This window comes from Mastomys coucha, unplaced genomic scaffold (genome assembly GCF_008632895.1).
Source record: "Mastomys coucha isolate ucsf_1 unplaced genomic scaffold, UCSF_Mcou_1 pScaffold15, whole genome shotgun sequence".
Taxonomy (NCBI): Eukaryota; Metazoa; Chordata; class Mammalia; order Rodentia; family Muridae; genus Mastomys; species Mastomys coucha.
The window spans coordinates 129,991,699-130,008,613 of NW_022196897.1; the positions used below are offsets into that span (position 1 = coordinate 129,991,699).

The 16,915-nt window shown below is 45.0% G+C and overlaps 1 protein-coding gene across 1 annotated transcript in view; it reads left to right on the forward strand.

The window, feature by feature from the left end:
- The window catches only part of Dtd1 (D-aminoacyl-tRNA deacylase 1), a 173,553-nt gene that overhangs the window by 136,285 nt on the left and 20,353 nt on the right, over window positions 1-16,915 (forward strand). The window contains exon 5 of the mRNA XM_031372120.1: window positions 16,217-16,389. Coding sequence (XP_031227980.1) covers window positions 16,217-16,369 — 153 coding nt within the window. The 3' untranslated portion in view covers window positions 16,370-16,389. The remainder of the gene's footprint in view (window positions 1-16,216; window positions 16,390-16,915) is intronic.

Below are 16,915 nucleotides of genomic sequence, written 5' to 3' on the forward strand. Positions count from 1 at the left end.
GGGAGGGTGAGAGTCTGGAATTACAGCATATGAAACAGGGTGAAAGGAATTGGGAAGGGAAGATGGTAAGGTATTTGGGGCCAGATAATGGAAAATATTCTGTGACTCTGAGGAGTCATGGCTTAGCCCAGTTGGGGTTCTAAATGAGAAGTGACATTATTTTGAAAGCAACTTTGCTGAGATACAGTTCTCCCATCTGGAATGTACAGCCCACTGGCCCATAGTCTTCAGAGCTGTGCAATCATTACAACATCCCTATCACCACAAAACAAACCTGTCTTCAGCTCCTCCTTCGTCCATCCTCCTCAGCCCTAAGCAATGGGTAACCCACTTTCTGCCTTCAGATGCCCCATTCTGATGATTTTGTACAAATATAATCATACATTATGTGGCCTTTTGTGACTGGCTTCTTTAGCTCAGAGTGTAATGTTTTTAGTGCCCATCCATGTTGTATCATGAGTCAGTGATTTGGTACTTTTTATTTCCCAATAATATTTCATTTTGTAGATAGACCATTCTTGATTTATCCATCTATCTGCTAATGGACGGTTGTGTGATTTCTCTTTTTAGTTGTTGTGAATTATGCTGTTAGGTGGTGACATCTACAGTCCACTGGGTTGGCATTCTGATTGCATCTCTACAGGGTTGAATACAAGGGTAGATTTGAAAGAAGCAAATGTTTCTGTGAATGTTTTTTGAAACTATTCAGGTGTAGAATCTTGAGTTTTGGCTAAAATCTCATGCAGAATCCAACTGTAAAGAACACACACACACACACACACACACACACACACACACACATACACACCAATGAAATGAAGGCCTGGAATCCCACCCCATCGGATCCATTTCCTAAGGGTTGGTAGAGGTTTTCACTTCCTGAAAATGGCCAGTATTGGCTGTATAGGTCAGTCCAAAGAGTTTCCCATGGGCAGTATAGCTAACCAAGGAAGGAGGCCAGGAGCTGAGGAGAGATGGGGTGAGTGTGACAAGACCAGAACCCAGTAACTTATGGGTGCAGGCAGTGCTGGAAGGAGGGAGTGTAAGAGCTCTGTGGTGAGACTGCTGATGGACCTTGACTGAAATAGTGTCACTGAGGAGACAGTAAGACCCAGGCCAGAGTCCAGGGACAAGGAGTCCTATGGAAGTCAGTGAAAGGGTAGAGGGTGATGTGGTTTCTGCCTGTGAATTCAGAGAATACCATCCTGGGATGGGACAGGAAAGGGTTGGCAGGCCTCCTTTTGGGTGGGGTACAGGAAATCAGAGTAGAGTAAACATCCAGGCTGTCAGAGTGTATTCGAAAGGACTATGATAATTTACATTGACTGTCAACTTGACAGGGCCTAGAATCATCTTGAAGAAAAACCTCTAGGCACTTCCATGAGGGGTTTTCCAGATTTAGAAAATGTGTATGGCACTGATCCTTGGACCACAGTGCAAGCCACAGTGCAGAGGAAGTGTTTCCTGAGCATCACATTTGTGTCTCTACTTTCTGACTGGACACAGTGTGGCCAGCTGCCTCCTGTTCCTGCCACTACACCTCCTGCTGTGCTGGACCATAAGCTGAAACTGTGAGCCCAAACAAACCTGTCTGCCTTCCCTCCCTCCCTTTCTCCTCCCTTCTCTCCCTCCCTCCCTCCCTTCTTTTCCTCTTCCTTCCCTCCATTTCTTCCTCTTCCCCTCCCCTCCCCTTCCCCCTCTCTTCTCTCCTCCCTCCTCTCCCTCCCCTCTCCTCCTCTCTCTCCCTCCCTTTTCCTCCCGGTCCTTTCCTTCTATTTCCTTTGTCAGGTATTTTGTTGCAGAGCTGAGAGAAAGGACTAATATAAGGAGTGTGGGGAGATAGACAGGAGTGTGGAGAGATAGAAGGGAGTCCCAAGGTGTACTGGCTGGTTATGTGTCAACTTGACATACCTTAGAGTCATCAGAGAAGAAGGAGCCTCATTAAGAAAAAGCCTGCATGAGAACCAGCCCTGAGGCATTTTCTCAACTAGTGATCAATGGGGGAGGGCTAGCCCATGGTAGGTAGTATCATCCCTGGGCTGGTGTCCTGGGTTCTCTAAGAAAGCAGGTTGAGCAAGTCATGGTAAGTAATCCAGTAAGTAGCACCTGTCTGTCCATTGCCTCTGCCTCCAGGTTCCAGCCCTGCTTGAATTCCTGTCCTGACTTCCTTCTGTGATGAATATCAATTTGGAATTATAAGCCAAATAAACCCTCTCCTCCCAACTTTATTTTTGGTCATGGTGTTTCATTGCAGTAGTAGACGCCTTAACTAAGGCATAAGGGTTGACTTCTCACCAACAGTCGTCCCAAGATCTAGCTGGAGAGAGGGACCTAGTTTGTTTCCCATTATCTTCCATCAGCCCTGCTCCAAAGCCCCTGGATACAGTCTCATTTACTACAATGCTCCTGTGCACCAGTCCTCTGGCTCAGTGAGCTCACAGTTCCAAGTGCACGAGTTCTCTGAGAATCTGACTGTGGTTCTGGGTAGGTAGAGCTCAAGGATGTGGTTGGCTGATAGGCACTCAGCAGCTCCACTTCGAAAGAGCTGATCTTAGTATCCCTGCTTCGCATGTGTCTGGATGTGGGAGGCTATTAAGTCGAGAGACACAGTGTAACCAAGGTGATGTGGGTATACTGATCAGGTGGCTCAGGGTTTGAGAACCTCACAGCAGCCAAGACAGTGCTGTATGTTAGGAAAGCCCTGTAGCCTCTCCTGGGTGTGTCTAGCAAGGCCAGTGTTTTCAGACTGGAGAATTGAAGCACAGTGCTTTGAACATTATGTTTCTGCTCTAACTCCATCTCGGGCAGACTTCCTCTTGGGAGCGAGTTCTTCCTTTCTCTCTCTCTTTTCTAAAGATTTATTTATTTATTTTATATATGTGAATGCACTGTAGCTGTCTTCAGACACACCAGAAGAGGGCATCGGATCCCATTACAGATGGTTGTAAGCCACCATGTGGTTGCTGGGACTTGAACTCAGGACCTCTGGAAGAGCAGTCAGTGTTCTTAACCACTGAGCCATCTCTCCAGCCTGAGGTGATTCTCCCCTAACAGCCTCCTATCACTCCAGTTGGGGCAATATCTTGGCACAGGAATTGGCAGCTTCTGTTTCTACCAGAACAGTGACCTTTATGAGTATGTGTTCTCCCACAGTAGAGGAATTCGTGAGGGGCCTGTGGTATTCTGTTAACATTTCCTTTGAGAAGTGGCTTATGAGAGCCAACATTAGCTTGCTAGAGATTTGGCTGCTACACCTCTGGTTTCCGTTGAGGTGTGTGTGGGTGGAGACCAAGCCAGCTCTGAGTGACATGGGGGCGTTCAGGGCTAGGCACACAAGAATATGCGCAGCAGTGGATCATCTCACTTCTGAACAGCACGTGGGTTTGCCTGGCAGCTTGGGAATGCTGATGGATATAGATGCCTCTTGCTGCCTGCAGAGAGGCAGCTTGGGTTGCCTGAGCTGTTGGGCAAAAGTGCTACTGAAGTGGCCTCGTCCACGTATTCTTCCTGTCCAACTCATGTGTGTAAACTGTGGCTGTCAAGTGGAGCTGACACTCTTTCTCCATCTAGCAGCTGGGGTATCTATCATCTTTCTTCGGGGCCCTTACTCCTTTCTCCCTTCACTGGCCTTCTATGTCTCATCTGCTCTGCCCTTCAGCATCCTGCTTCCCTCTTCTGTCTCAGAGTGGCCCCTGGAGCACAGAGTGCCCCTAGCAAGGTTGTTTTCCTGATTAGGCACTCCATTCCTGCTGCTGCTCTCCTCCGTCTCTGTGCTCAGCTCTGTGCTCTCAGGTCTGGCCTGGGATGTGTGCACTCAAGGTGTGCACACCTTCCACCACCAGACAGTCATTCACAAAGATTTTATGCTGCTTCCAAAAATATACTTAAAAAAGGTGAAGAGATCAGAGGCCTTGTTTTGATTCTCTAACTACTGTCGTCCATAGCAACACCTCAAGTAGTACATGCTCGGGTACAGAATACCTCATAATTTGTAAAAGAATACCCCCTTTATAGATGTTTAGATTACTCATAAGATAGGAAAACACAGCGAACATCTTAAATGTGTCTTTGCACTTAGTAGTCAGATGTTTCCACAAGGTAGATCCTAAGGGATGAAATTACTGTGCCTTGATGTCTTGATGTGCGTGTGTGTAGATGTGTGTATGCTTAAGTATACATGTGTTTAGGTGTTGATGTACTTAGCTGCGCATGTGCTTACATGTACACATGCTTAGACATGTATATGTACTTATTATACATGTTCTTAGATGTGCGATTACTTACATGTATATGTGCTTAGATGTGCATATGCTCACATATATGTGTGCTTAAATGTGCATGTGCTTAGCGCTTTGAAGTACTTTGTCAGACTCTAGTTTTACAATCCTCATCACCAGCATGAAGGATCTGTCCCTCAAACCCTCACAAAGGATCAAGGGTATAATTGTTAGCTCTTGTCAGTTAGATGAATCATAAATTATAGCTATTTCTATTTGCATCATTAGTTGCTAGTGAACGCGATCTTTTTTTTTTTTCTGGAGGCATGTGAATTTTCCCATATTTTAAAAATTGCTTTGGAACTGGACTTTTAGGTTCAGAGGAGCTTGATTGTGTTTTTGTTTTGAATTATATATTTTCTCATTTAAGAATTAGTTTTATAATTTGCATAACTCATTTTGCTGGTTATATTACTTAGCATACTTTTCCTTAGAGGCTGGAATTCTTTTATGGGTAATTTATTCTTTTGCTTTTTAACTGCAGAGGTGGGCATAATAGTTTCTGAGTTCTTGCATGTTTTGGAATCGTCACAGTTGACACAGAGTGTCTGGGTCATCATTTTTTATGTGTAGACCCTGGGACATTGCCGCGGTCTTGTTCCATGTTTCTTTTCATTTAGCTGCTTGTCTACCTCAATCGTTCATTCTGTCATCTCTTCAACACAGTTGGTCGGGGGTTTACCAGGACAGGATGGGTGGCTGTCGCCGGTGTGGAAGGGAAGGGACTTCCCTCACTGTGTCTCTGTTAGCTTCTCCTCTGTGTGTACTTGAGCCACAGGAGGGCCTTCAGTGATGTCCTTATTTAATGGTTTTGCTGTACCTACTCAGATCCCTCTCCCTACAACTCCCATCCTACAGATAACTGGACTTCCTGTGTTGCACTTCCTTGTTTCTGCTCTTTGTGCTTTGTGTCTTTCCTTTGACTCTCAGAAGAATTATACTAACTGGTGTGGCTCATTTACGATTGTTGTTGTCTGTATTGCTTGACTTTCTTTCTTTTTTTTTTTTTTTTTTTTTTTTTTGTCTGTATCTGCTTTATTATTTTCTACATTAAATCAGTTTTCAAGTGTTTACTAATTGTGCACACAATTAAAATAATATAATATCTGTCCATGTTTAATGAAAGTAATCTATGCTGGTTCCTCCCAGCTCCTTCCCAAGCAGCAATCTTTAACATATTTCAAGGTATTTCTTTCAGATCTTTCTTCTTATTCTTCACTATTGGCCCTTCACTGTTTTTGATTTACTGAATTTTGACATGTTTTCAGGCTATTACAGAGGACTGGGCCCTGGGTCTTCTTTTCGCAGAAGCAGCCAGCAGCATCCACACTGTGGCTGAGAGACTAGAAGACACTACAAGCCAGGCTGCCCCCTGTGGTGTTGAGCCTTTGGCATTTCCAGACGAGTTTACTTTCTTTTCTTCTTGCAGTCTCCTTGAAGGTGTTTCTCTGAACCCTCTCTGGGGCCCTGGCCTTCTCTCAGATTGCCCATCCCCATGGGAGCTGACATTCTGTATCCCTGTAGACCGGTTAGGCTTTTGGGTGTTGGAAGCTCACCTTGTCTGCCCTTGTCCTCAACTTCCTTCTTAGGTCATGCCCACTGCCTTTCTGGATCCCATGTCTTCCCCTTTCTGTTTATAGTTAGTCTGTGTAAGAGTTCTTCATCGTTCCAGACCTGTTCTCTTGGTATTTGTCCAACATATAGACCAAGTGGGACAGAGACCCCTCCCCCTTTTCCTTAAGGTTGTTGCAATTAAAGGAACATTTTGAATCACTTAAAGAACATTATTTGCTTAAAATGCCTATGAAGAGTTTTCTGTTACCAATTATGCATTGGAAAACCATGCTGAAATTGTTCAAGTGTCTCTTTAAACTTTACTGATGTTCATGATTTTTAACCAGAAATGTGCCAAGTATACCATATATATTGACTCAAGTCAAAAGTACACATTAACTATAGTCATTTATTACTATATAGTTGTTTATATTATTTTGTGTTCAACTGTCTATGTCCTGAAAGAATGATAGGTCCATAGAAGGATGGAACAGTGGATGGGGATGGTCTCTGCCTGCCCATATCCATAAATGGAGAGGAAGTGGCTACTTCTGTCTCAGAACTCTTGGAATTTTATGATCACCCCTCACTGAAGGAAAACCCCGAGCCACAGGTGTGGGAGGAAGGCAGCTTCAACACTAGCAGATGGGAAATGCCATCAACACCTTGTTTCTGGTAGGGTGGGTGAATAGATACAGAGTAATAAAGTCACCACTATAGTGTGTTTAGTTTGCCATTGATGTGGATAACTGATTTGCAGAGAAGTTGCATGTATAGTAAAACCGTCACAGGGTTGTACCTGAAATCACTCAATAATCCTTTCAGTTTGTAGCCTTTTCCAGTGCCTTGTAAGAGAAAGGCAGGGAACTTAAACATCTACACGGTTCTCCAGTGTTGAGACATGTGAAGAAGTGTTGGATTCTGGTTGACAGATGCAGCTGACAAACAGGCTATAGCTAATGAATGATCACATTAAGATGTGGTTTATTACAGAGCATTTACAATACCTGTGGTTAGGTTCCCCAGAGTGAAAGTACTTAGGGCCAGGTAGTTTCTGTTTAGGAAGTAGCCTCAGGAAGCCTGTGAGGAATAGGAAGAGAGAGCCCAAGAGAAGGATGAGAGAGTCCGGGAGAGAAGGTACACACCAAGGGAACCAGCAGATAACATCTCAGAGTTGGTCCTTTTAAGAATGTTAATGGCCTGACCTTCTGTGGCTGGCCAGAAGGCATCTTCATCAAAGAGGGGTAGGTACTGGAGATGAGCAGCCAAAGGTTTGAGAGAGTCGCTGATCATAGGAGTGGCAGGTGTCCTCTGGGCTGGGGACATGGGTACTCTGACATCTGCTGCAGGGAGTTCATTTAGGACCCAGGGCTGACTGAACTTTCCACATCCCACTGTGGTCTAAAACAAGTGGCCACTGAGATGGGAAGACTGGAGTGGCTCCAGCGATAGCCTGTGAAGTCAAGGCCTAACACAGGGGACTTAGCTAAGCAAGAGCAAGAGGAGGGTGCCACACCCTCTAGCTTTGCACACTCAAACAACAGGGGATTAGAAAATAAAATTAGCTTGCACGATTTCAGATGGGGACAGATGCCTTTTTACTTGATTTTTTTTTTAATTCCCACAAAAACCTCAAGCAGAGTTAATAATGTATGAAAATTAGGTACCATGTGTGCTCTTTGCTTCGTAATGTTTTTATTAAGCAGCTAGTTGATTTAAAAATAACAGAGCACGACAGTTGACACAATGGCAGACTCTGGTGTGGATGGAAACATCTCCTTAAATGCTCTGTCAGGTTTTCCATTACATAAGAATATTTTTAAAAATGCCTTCCGAATTATCACATAAGATAAAATTATAGCAAGCTGCAGTTTGATAAAAACAAATTGTTCAACTACAAATTCCAGTTGACTTTTTAAAAAATGGCTTAGTCAGTTAGAGGTTACACATGGGAATGTTTCCGCAGATCTCGTCAACGCATGGTAGATGCAGAAGTGCATCCTTTCTGTTCTGCTGCTCATTTCCTGTTAAAACCTCCTGCCCTTCTTTCCTCTCCCTACCCTTTGTCACCTGGACTTTGAGTAGTGAGATAAGACATGCCAAAGACGAAAGGTTTTAGACCATGGGCTTCCCAATCAGTCAAGAAATGGCTCAGTTCTGAAAGCGGAAATGAGTATGTATGAAGTTGGCCCATAGCCATTGGGCTAGCTAGTGAGCATTCTTCCCCCAGAGTTTGAGTGCAGGTTTCTTTTTATTTTCTTTTTTTATTCTTTGAGAATTTCATACACATATATAATGGAATATGGTCATACCTCCATTCCCCATTTCTCCTTCCAGTTTGTCCACGTCCCCTAACAGCTTCCTCTCCTAACTTCACTTTATAGTTGCTGCCACCTCTTTTCTTTTCTTCATCGCACATAGCGCTGCCCATGTGTGGATGGTGCCATCCACTGGAGCATTGGAAATGTACCAGTGGCCTTCTCCTAGGACAGCAGTCTCCCCACCTCACCCTGTGGCTACCAATTGCAATAGCTCTTGAGGGCAGGGTCCTGTCACCCCCCCCCATTCGTCTATTCCGGAGGACATCATGCACGATCTCAGAGGACAGTGGACTCCTCTGGTGCTATCCTAGCATTGTTTGGGTCATATATACCTTCATGGCACTGGTAGATTGGCTCCTTCCACATTTACATGGCAGGGGAGATTCCATGATCAAGAAGGGCACCTTTCAGAAGTCTCATGGTTTAACAGAGCAAACTGAGGTAGAGTGAAGTTTAGCTAATTAGACAACAAAGTTCATGATTGACTTTAGTCTGCAATTTGCTTTTCTTATATATTGCATTGGAATAGTTAAGTATTCAATAAAACAGATAAGCACAGCAGCTGCTGATCTCTAGGGTGAGAAGGATCATGTGTAGCCGAGACGACTTGAAAAAGTCATGGTTTGTTCACTAGCATTCTTTGTTCAGGGACACTTGGGACAGATGGCATTGTGGAGAGAAAATTCTGAAGCTATTGAAATGAGTTAGTAGGCTGATCGTGTTGAGCATTTGATTGCCTTTACCTGTCTCAGGAGACCTTTTTGGGCATGTCCTTCCTTGCACCATCCTGTGACTGACAGCATTGACATCAGCTGAGTCACAGGTGTGGGCAAGCAACCTGGAGGAGTAATGCCTTATATACTTTAAAGGTAATTGCAGGGGGACATTCAAGCTGTATGATCTGCACTACAAGACATTCTTGGAATCTCTGTAAGGGGTTGGTTGGAACAGAACTTTCCCATCTACACCAGAGTCTATAAAAACCACAGAACTGACTTCATGGGGCTTAAGTTTTTCTTTTGTTATTTTCTTCCCCCTCTAATTAGATTTTGCTCATATGCAGGACAGAACAGTCTGGCATGAAATAACCAGCATTAAAATAACTCAAAGACCTGACTGTGCTCACATTATCCTAGCAGAGTGGGAATGGGATTTGCTGTTCTAGGCCCCGGCAGTCTCAGTAAGCCCCAGCATGGTGAACATTTGCTCCAAAGAGAAGTCAGGTCAACTGGAGGTTTGGCTGGCATTCCTGAGACCTGGCTCCTGCCCAACCTGACTGGCCTGGACGTGGCTTTGGGCAAGCTCTCTCTTGACTGACCTCATTGTGCTCAGAAACAATCTGGGAGTAATAACGTCTGCTCTTGAGTTCTCAGAATCCCAAAGGGGAACAGTTGGCTGTTGGGATCTAAGGGGTCGTTCGTTTCCTCAGTGTGAGGATGGAGTTTAGAGAATTTTCTCCTTACATGTATGGGCCTTTTGAGGATGCAGGCTCTCTCTCTCTCTTTTTTTTTTTTTTTTTTTTTTTTTTTTTTTTGTAAGTTTTAGATTCCAATAAGAGAAAGGATGTGACCAGAACTTTTTCTTGACTTATCACAAAAATAATAATAAAAAGAAATAGCTCATCTATAGCTGCTGCTGTTTTTCACTGTTGTCACTAGTCATGTTGAAAATGAGTATACCCTTACCATCTCACTCCAACTGTGGCCCTTCCATTAAGTGTTAGACAGTACTTCATTTGATCTGAAATAAGCCACAAAGAAGGCAGTTCTTTGCAGGGAATCCCTGCAAAGCTGAATGTAGTGCTTTAGTTTTGTAGGTCAGGGTGTGCCCAGGGAGATAGGCAGGGTAGGGGGACAACATCCCCAACCCTTCCTCCTGGATCCACTTGAACCCATTAAATCCTTGTATGGTATAGTTAGCTGCAGAATAGTTAGAATAGTTACCTGATTCTCTAGAGATGGTAGAATCTTCAAGGTCGCAGGGTCTGACTGAACGTGAAGCACCAGGACTCAAATGCTCTGCTTTTTATTGGAGACATCCTCATCCTTAGTGCCCCTGACACAGGAGCTGCCTTTCACTTCATAGTTTCTGTCTTTGTGGCACTGTGTGTCCCCAGCTTGAAGAGATCAGTCTCAAAGGATGCCCTGAGTAAAGGTGTGTGTGTGTGTGTGTGTGTGTGTGTGTGTGTGTGTGTGTGTGTGAGCTGGATAGTGATAATTCTTTATGTCATCTACAGTAAAGCAGGTGGAGGAGTGGGCACCGAAGGCCTGCCTAGCTCTGTCTTCCTCTTGCCATCCTCAGATCAGATATCCCTCATCTGTATAGTGCTACTCACATCCTTGCAGCTGGCTGAGTTCTGTCCTTCCTCATCATGCACTGTAGGTGAAAGACTCTTTAACCACTCTGCTGAGAACTCAGAGCCCTGAGCCTCCTTCTCTCCAGGGTAGTTGTCCCGTCTACTCTTCCAAACAGCCCGTTTGTTCATGTTTTGGAAGGTCTGTGTGTCATTTTGTATGTGCCACAGAGCACTATCCATGTCCCTACTATTGTTTTAATGAATACCTGACTACCACTCTGCCTTGATGCCCCCTGCACATACCAATTTACCCTCTGCTCTGACTGGGGCTTTGAGATGAATCCACCAGCAGGTTTCATACCCCTCTACGCCTGGAAGATGCTCCAGTTATGGCCTGAGGGGCAGCACAGCCTAAACTTGTCCCTCTCTCCATCCCCTTTGGTGGCTTGCCTCACCTTCCCTGGGGCTCACTGAGCCTCTGTTTTTTTCAGGCTTTTCTGTGACTCTCCACTCCTTTGGCTTCTGTCTTCCTGCATGCAGTTTTCTACTCATCCTGCACTGCCTTATGCTGTCAACCATTACAGGCTTAACAGTGAGCCAGATGTTCTAGGCAAATGGGGAAGTCCCAGGTCCTTTGCATTTAGGTGGGCTTATGATGAATCCATCATACACACATTTCAAGTGTTTAGGACAGACTGGCTTCTGGCAGATAAGTGGGGTTACCAACCATTTTTCTGGTGGACAGTAAGCTCCAAAGAGGCAAGTGCTGTGCTCCGCTCTGCTGTGACCCTGGCAACTGATGAGAGCGTGGACTGAGCCTATGCTCAGGGAATATCTGTTAAATGAAGTTAATATGCTGAGGGAGAGAGGTTACATGATTCCCTGGACAGAAGGTGGGGGTTCATGCCTAGAGGCCTCGGGCCTGGTTCATCTCAGTTGTTCACATGCTGCCAAACTGAAAGAAAGCTCATAGCTGGTATTCTCTTCTCATGGCGTTCCATGGGCGTTTTGTAAGAAGTTTGCCCTCAGCTGCAAATGTCCCAAACCCCAGTGGTTTCTAACGGTGAACAACATGAGTGCTCTCCCTAACAGGGGAGCCCCACTCGCGCGCTCCAGAGGCTTCTGTACCCCAGAAGCCCTCCCTCATCCCAAGAGTTGTGATGTGGCCAAGGTCTCCTCACACACGCGTGTGTCAGTGACAGAAACCTTTCTTTGACACCCCTGCAGCTCCCATGGGTCACAAAACACATGGCCTAAGGTCATGTGGTGTTCTCCTTGAAGCAGGAATCTGCTTGTGCACTGGGGAGGGAAGGAAGGTGGGGCTGGGAGGTGACTAGCTGTGGTGGTGACATTGGCTTCTCCATGCATTGTTCACGATGATGATGGGGACAGATTGTTTTGGTGCCTGAAGAGTTAGTAAATCCTATGGAGGAAGAGCACAGGGGCATCCAGTAGGTAATAGTAGCAGTGTGTGTGTTCAGACATACGTATAAAAATGTGAGCACCCTTGCTTGCTCTCCACATGATAGCCTGGTTCCCACTCCATACTTTATATTTAGTTCTGTGCTCCTTATATACCTGTTTGATCCTGTTTGCATGCTTGGCTGCAGAGCACTGAGAAACCTATGTTCAGATAGTTTATTCTTAAGAGTATGCAATTAGAACTTGGGGATATTGATGAAAAGAAAATCCTTTATTTAGATTCTCCGAGAGGGGTCTTTGTGTCCAGAGTTGCCACTGGAAGGTCGGATTTGACTCTAAGATACGAAAGCCAGACCTTGGGACAAGGCCCACTTCACAGTGTGAAAAAAGTCTCATCAGTGCACTAAGCATAACCAGGAAAAAAGAAAGAGCTCCAGAAGTACTCAGCATCAGTACCTATGGCCGCCATGTTCAGAGAAGCCCTCAGCATCAGCACGCAGAGCTGCCGTGTTCGCAGACCCCACAGCGCTTTATTTTCCCTTAGAAATGGATCTCCTGGTAATTTGGAAGCTAGTCTTTCCATATGAGCCCATGCACAGTACCATGTTTTTCTTTCTCTTTCTTCCTTTCTTATTAGTTCCTAGGAGGGAAGGGAATGGAGGCGGGAGGGTAGTGAAGAGGAAAAGAGAAAAGGAAAGATCTATCTGCTTGAAAAAAGAAAGGGAGGGTAAAAGAGGGGAAGGAAGGAAAGAAAAATGGTCCATCTGCTTCTGAGCCCTGAGATATAAATTCCACCTCGTGGATGCGTTGGGCCAGTTTTCCGAGAAAAGGCTTAAATTTATTAATTTGGTTCATAGTGTTCCTCACAGAGAACTTTATTTGGTGGCCTGGAGCCATGTGGGATTGGGTTATTTTAAGATAAGTAATGTAAGAGAATCAGCATTGCATGGTTGGCAGAAACATGGCTGTGCCTATTGCTGAAAGAATTATCACATGTGATTTACAAGCTTGGCTCACGGTGGTGCGGGCCAGGGTTAAGGTGAAGTTCAAACCCATGTCTCCACATGTATGCACCATGGGACAATGCTATTGCATCTGGTGGATGCTCCTGAGAAGCCCTGCTGCCTGGATCATGGCCCATCATCCCCTGTGTGGGAAACTGGTGTTAGGAGCAGCAGGCCAGGCCTTGGGTGAGATGTGGCAGTCCAGCTGACATTCATTTTGGCACCTGTAATATTCACATTTTCTGTATGTTACCTCTAAAACAGAGAAACAAAACTGAGAGGGCCTGAGAGGGTCTTTTACTTTCTGAATCAAATAACATATTTTCAATACCTGTCTTAGATCGCATCTGTGATTATCCACTTGTATGTGCATATGTGGGTATCTCCCGATACCTATTGTATGCAGAAGTAAATATATACCAAAGAGCAGCTTGACACAGTGCTCTGCAGAACACTGACTCCCAAATTTTTGTTTTATGAACCAGAAATACAGAAAATAGAAGAAATTGAAGAATTCAGCATGCATTGTCAACTTATATTTACCCAAACTATTGTTGTTGTTATTTGTTTTGTTGTTGTTGTTTGTTTGTTTGTTTTTGAGACAGGGTTTCTCTGTGTTGCCCTGGCTATCTTGGAACTCACTCTGTAGACCAGGCTGGCCTGGAACTCAGAAATCCGCCTGCCTCTGCCTCCCAAGTGCTGGGATTAAAGGCATGAATCACCACCTCCTGGCATACCAAGGTTATTTTTAACTAAAGATTATTATATGGGTATGGGTGTTTTGTCTCAAGGTATCTCTGTATGCCTGATATCCAGAGAGGCCAGAAGAGGGTGTTGGGCCTTCTGGATCCGGAGCTTCCATGTGGGTGCTGGGAATGGAGCAAGGTCCTCTATTAGAGCAGTAAGTGCTCTAAACTACTCATTCACTACTATAGTCCCTAAAATTATTTTAAAATTTTAGCAAAATACACATATAATTTGCCATCTTAGCCATTTTTAGCATACATTTCTGTACCACTGTGTGTATTTACAAGCTAAGATGATTTTAAAATAATAAGACAAAGAGACTCTTCTCTATCTTCATGGTTCCAAAAAAGAAAGAGTTTTCAATGCCAAGAGAGAAATAAAAAGCATTCTTAGGTAGAAACCTCTTCCACATCTGTGCAGAAAACATAAAGGAAATATTTGTTCTTAGAAAATAACACTGGATAGAAAGTGAAACAAAGTTTGTGTTGTCATTTCCATACTGAAAATGCTATTACCTTTTCTTCTGACCATTGCTACTTTAAGGGCTGGAATGTGAGCTGTTTGTACCAGGCCTTGGCTAGACAATGAGCTTCTGCCAGCATGAAGTCAGCTATACACTGAGATCATAGCACAGGAGGTTTTACCTTTCCCTGGGTAACTGTCAGTGAAGGAAGCTCTGTGCTGACGTCCAGCCCGCCCTAAGCATCTTCCTGTCTGTGGTCTGTGTCCTGCGCAGATAGCTCATGGCTGGCTTTAGTCAGGAGCCAAACTCTAGATCTGGTTTTGTTCTTAAAGAAGTGAAAGTTGACAGTTATAGTAGAAGCCCGTGTGTATTCAGTCCACATCTTTTCCTCTCCCCTCAAGATGGCCAGTGCACTGGAGCTAGAGGCTGTCTTCCTGCCCCTTTGCCTGGGCTTCTCACAGTATGTAGTGAGTAGATTCATCACAGTGTGTAGTGTGAGCTCATCACTGTGTGTAGTGTGAGCTCATCACTGTGTGTAGTGCCTGAGCTCCTCACTGTGTACAGTGAATGAACTAATCCTGGTGTATAGTGTGTGAGTTCATCATGCTGTGTAGTACTGTCTCTGAAACTTCGTTTTTGCACAAACAAAAACAAATACCAAACCACTGGTAGATCCAATTTGTCTACTCAAATACTCTTGGGTGAGGGTCTGCCTTGGAGAGTGGTTGACCTACTAGGGGTCACACCCCTCTTTTAGAAGTTATCAACAGCTCATAGCTCCTCTGCAAGGGGTAAGGCTCCATGTGCCCCTCCCTCTGTCCCATGCTGGGATTTTATCAGGCCTGAGCTGACACGGGTCTTGTGCATACTGTCAATCATGTAGTTCATCCGTCCAGCTAGCCTCTTGTGCCTGGAAAACATCATTTCCTTGTAGTTATCCACCACCTCTGGCTCTTACAATCTCTCAGGGGTGGGATCTCGTAAGGGAACTTGCCTGGGAAGTCTCTGGATCAATGGTACAATTCAGCACACGCATCTAATTAGCACTCCAACCAGCCTGAGTATTTGCTATAACTTTTCAGGGTAGTGGAAATTGGGAAAGATAATACTGTAAGCCAGTCATTAATGAATCTAATTTCTTGGACCAAATTGAAAGCTATTGATTGTTCATCAATAAAAGGTTGAGTTCTAAGTCTGTCTACAAAAGAAGCAGTGCTCTGGGAGGCTGTGGGAAGTGATTGTCTCTGCGAACATGGGGCAGAGGCCAGCTGGGAGAGCTAGCCCTTCATTGCATTTCTTTCCATGTGATGGAGAAAATGCCTTGGTCTGGGAAGCAGATGGAGCTGGGTGTTGCTGTCTCTCAGACTTTGGTACAGATGCCTTTCTTGGTCCAAGAAAATCTTGTGAACCAAAACTTGGCTAGTATTCTCATCAGGCCTTCTTGGAGTGGCTGTACTGTGGCTCTCAGTGTGAGATGACCTAAGTTTCTTCTGACTGTCTAGTCTGTGGTTACTTTGAAACTGTTGGGGAGATATCAAGGGAAGAATTGGGTCACTTCAGAGCTTGTGCTGCCAACCCCTCTCCTCCTCCCTTCCCCCTCCCCACAGCTGGATTCTCCAGTGGCCGGTGGCCCATCTGTGACTACCACTAGCATAGTAGGAGCACATGGCTTGGATGAGTCAGACTTTAGGCTCCGGAATGAATGTAACTGAGACAATGCTCAGGGTATTTTATTTCACAGTCGTCTCTGTTACCTTCCCCAAATAGTGGAATGCTTTGAACACTCTTTAAAACATACTAAGTGGGAAGACAATGTGAGAAAAGCCACAGCACCATCAAAGAAAATGGTAATGAGCTAAAAAGCCTTTGCCATTTAAGGAGCCTGAGGAAGAAGCCTGTTGCATGGCTGTCTTCACATCCCCCATGCTGGGTGAGGCATTACAGATAGGCGGTAGCAATTCTGTGCTAAGGATTCCGGTGCTGTTTGGTCAGTGTTGTCCATAGCTGGATCTGTGAGCCATGTGATAAACCAGGCACCAGGCTTTTCCTGTGGTTTCCACCTGGGAAGTTCTGAGGCCTTGGCTACTTAGTCACCTCTTCACAGCTTTAAACTATTTTCTTTTTTTAATCAGCTGTCAAAGCTGGAGAAACAGCAGCAGAGAAAAGAAAAGACCAGAGCCAAGGGCCCTTCTGAGTCAAGCAAAGAACGAAATGCACCCCGAAAAGAAGATCGCAGCGCCAGCAGTGGGGCAGAGGGTGATGTGTCTTCAGAGCGGGAGCCATAGATGCAGAAGCACGAGCTCAGGTAGGAGGTTCCCACCTGCACAGTATTGTCCCCACATGCTATAGGGGAACAGAAGTGACAAGGGGAGATGGCTGCAAAGGCAGTGCTCATCTTTGAACATTTGTTCGTGGCGTCCTTAAGTGTGCTATTTTCTAGCACAGTGAAGATCATTGCAGTAAGACTGTGTTGTAGTCACAGAAATGTGTATAGGCATGATACATGCAAGCTGAGAGGCCCAGCCAGTGGATGGGTGTGTGTTCCACTTGCATTGTCTGTGTCAGCCACACTGCTTGGGCCTGACTAACATCGTGTGTGCCCTCTTGCCACCAGGCCCTTCAATGTCTTATTCTACCACTCCGTCCACCATTGCCACTCTTAGCTTAGTCCCTCTGGTAAAGGCCAGCGTCCTCTGTCGTCATCTCTCACCTTTGCCTGGTTTGTATTTTACACCATTCTCTTAATCTTTCATGACATCATTTATCTGTATATTATATCCAGGGAAAGGCTGTGCAGACCATGCTGTCTTCAAACTCACAGCAGTATGAAG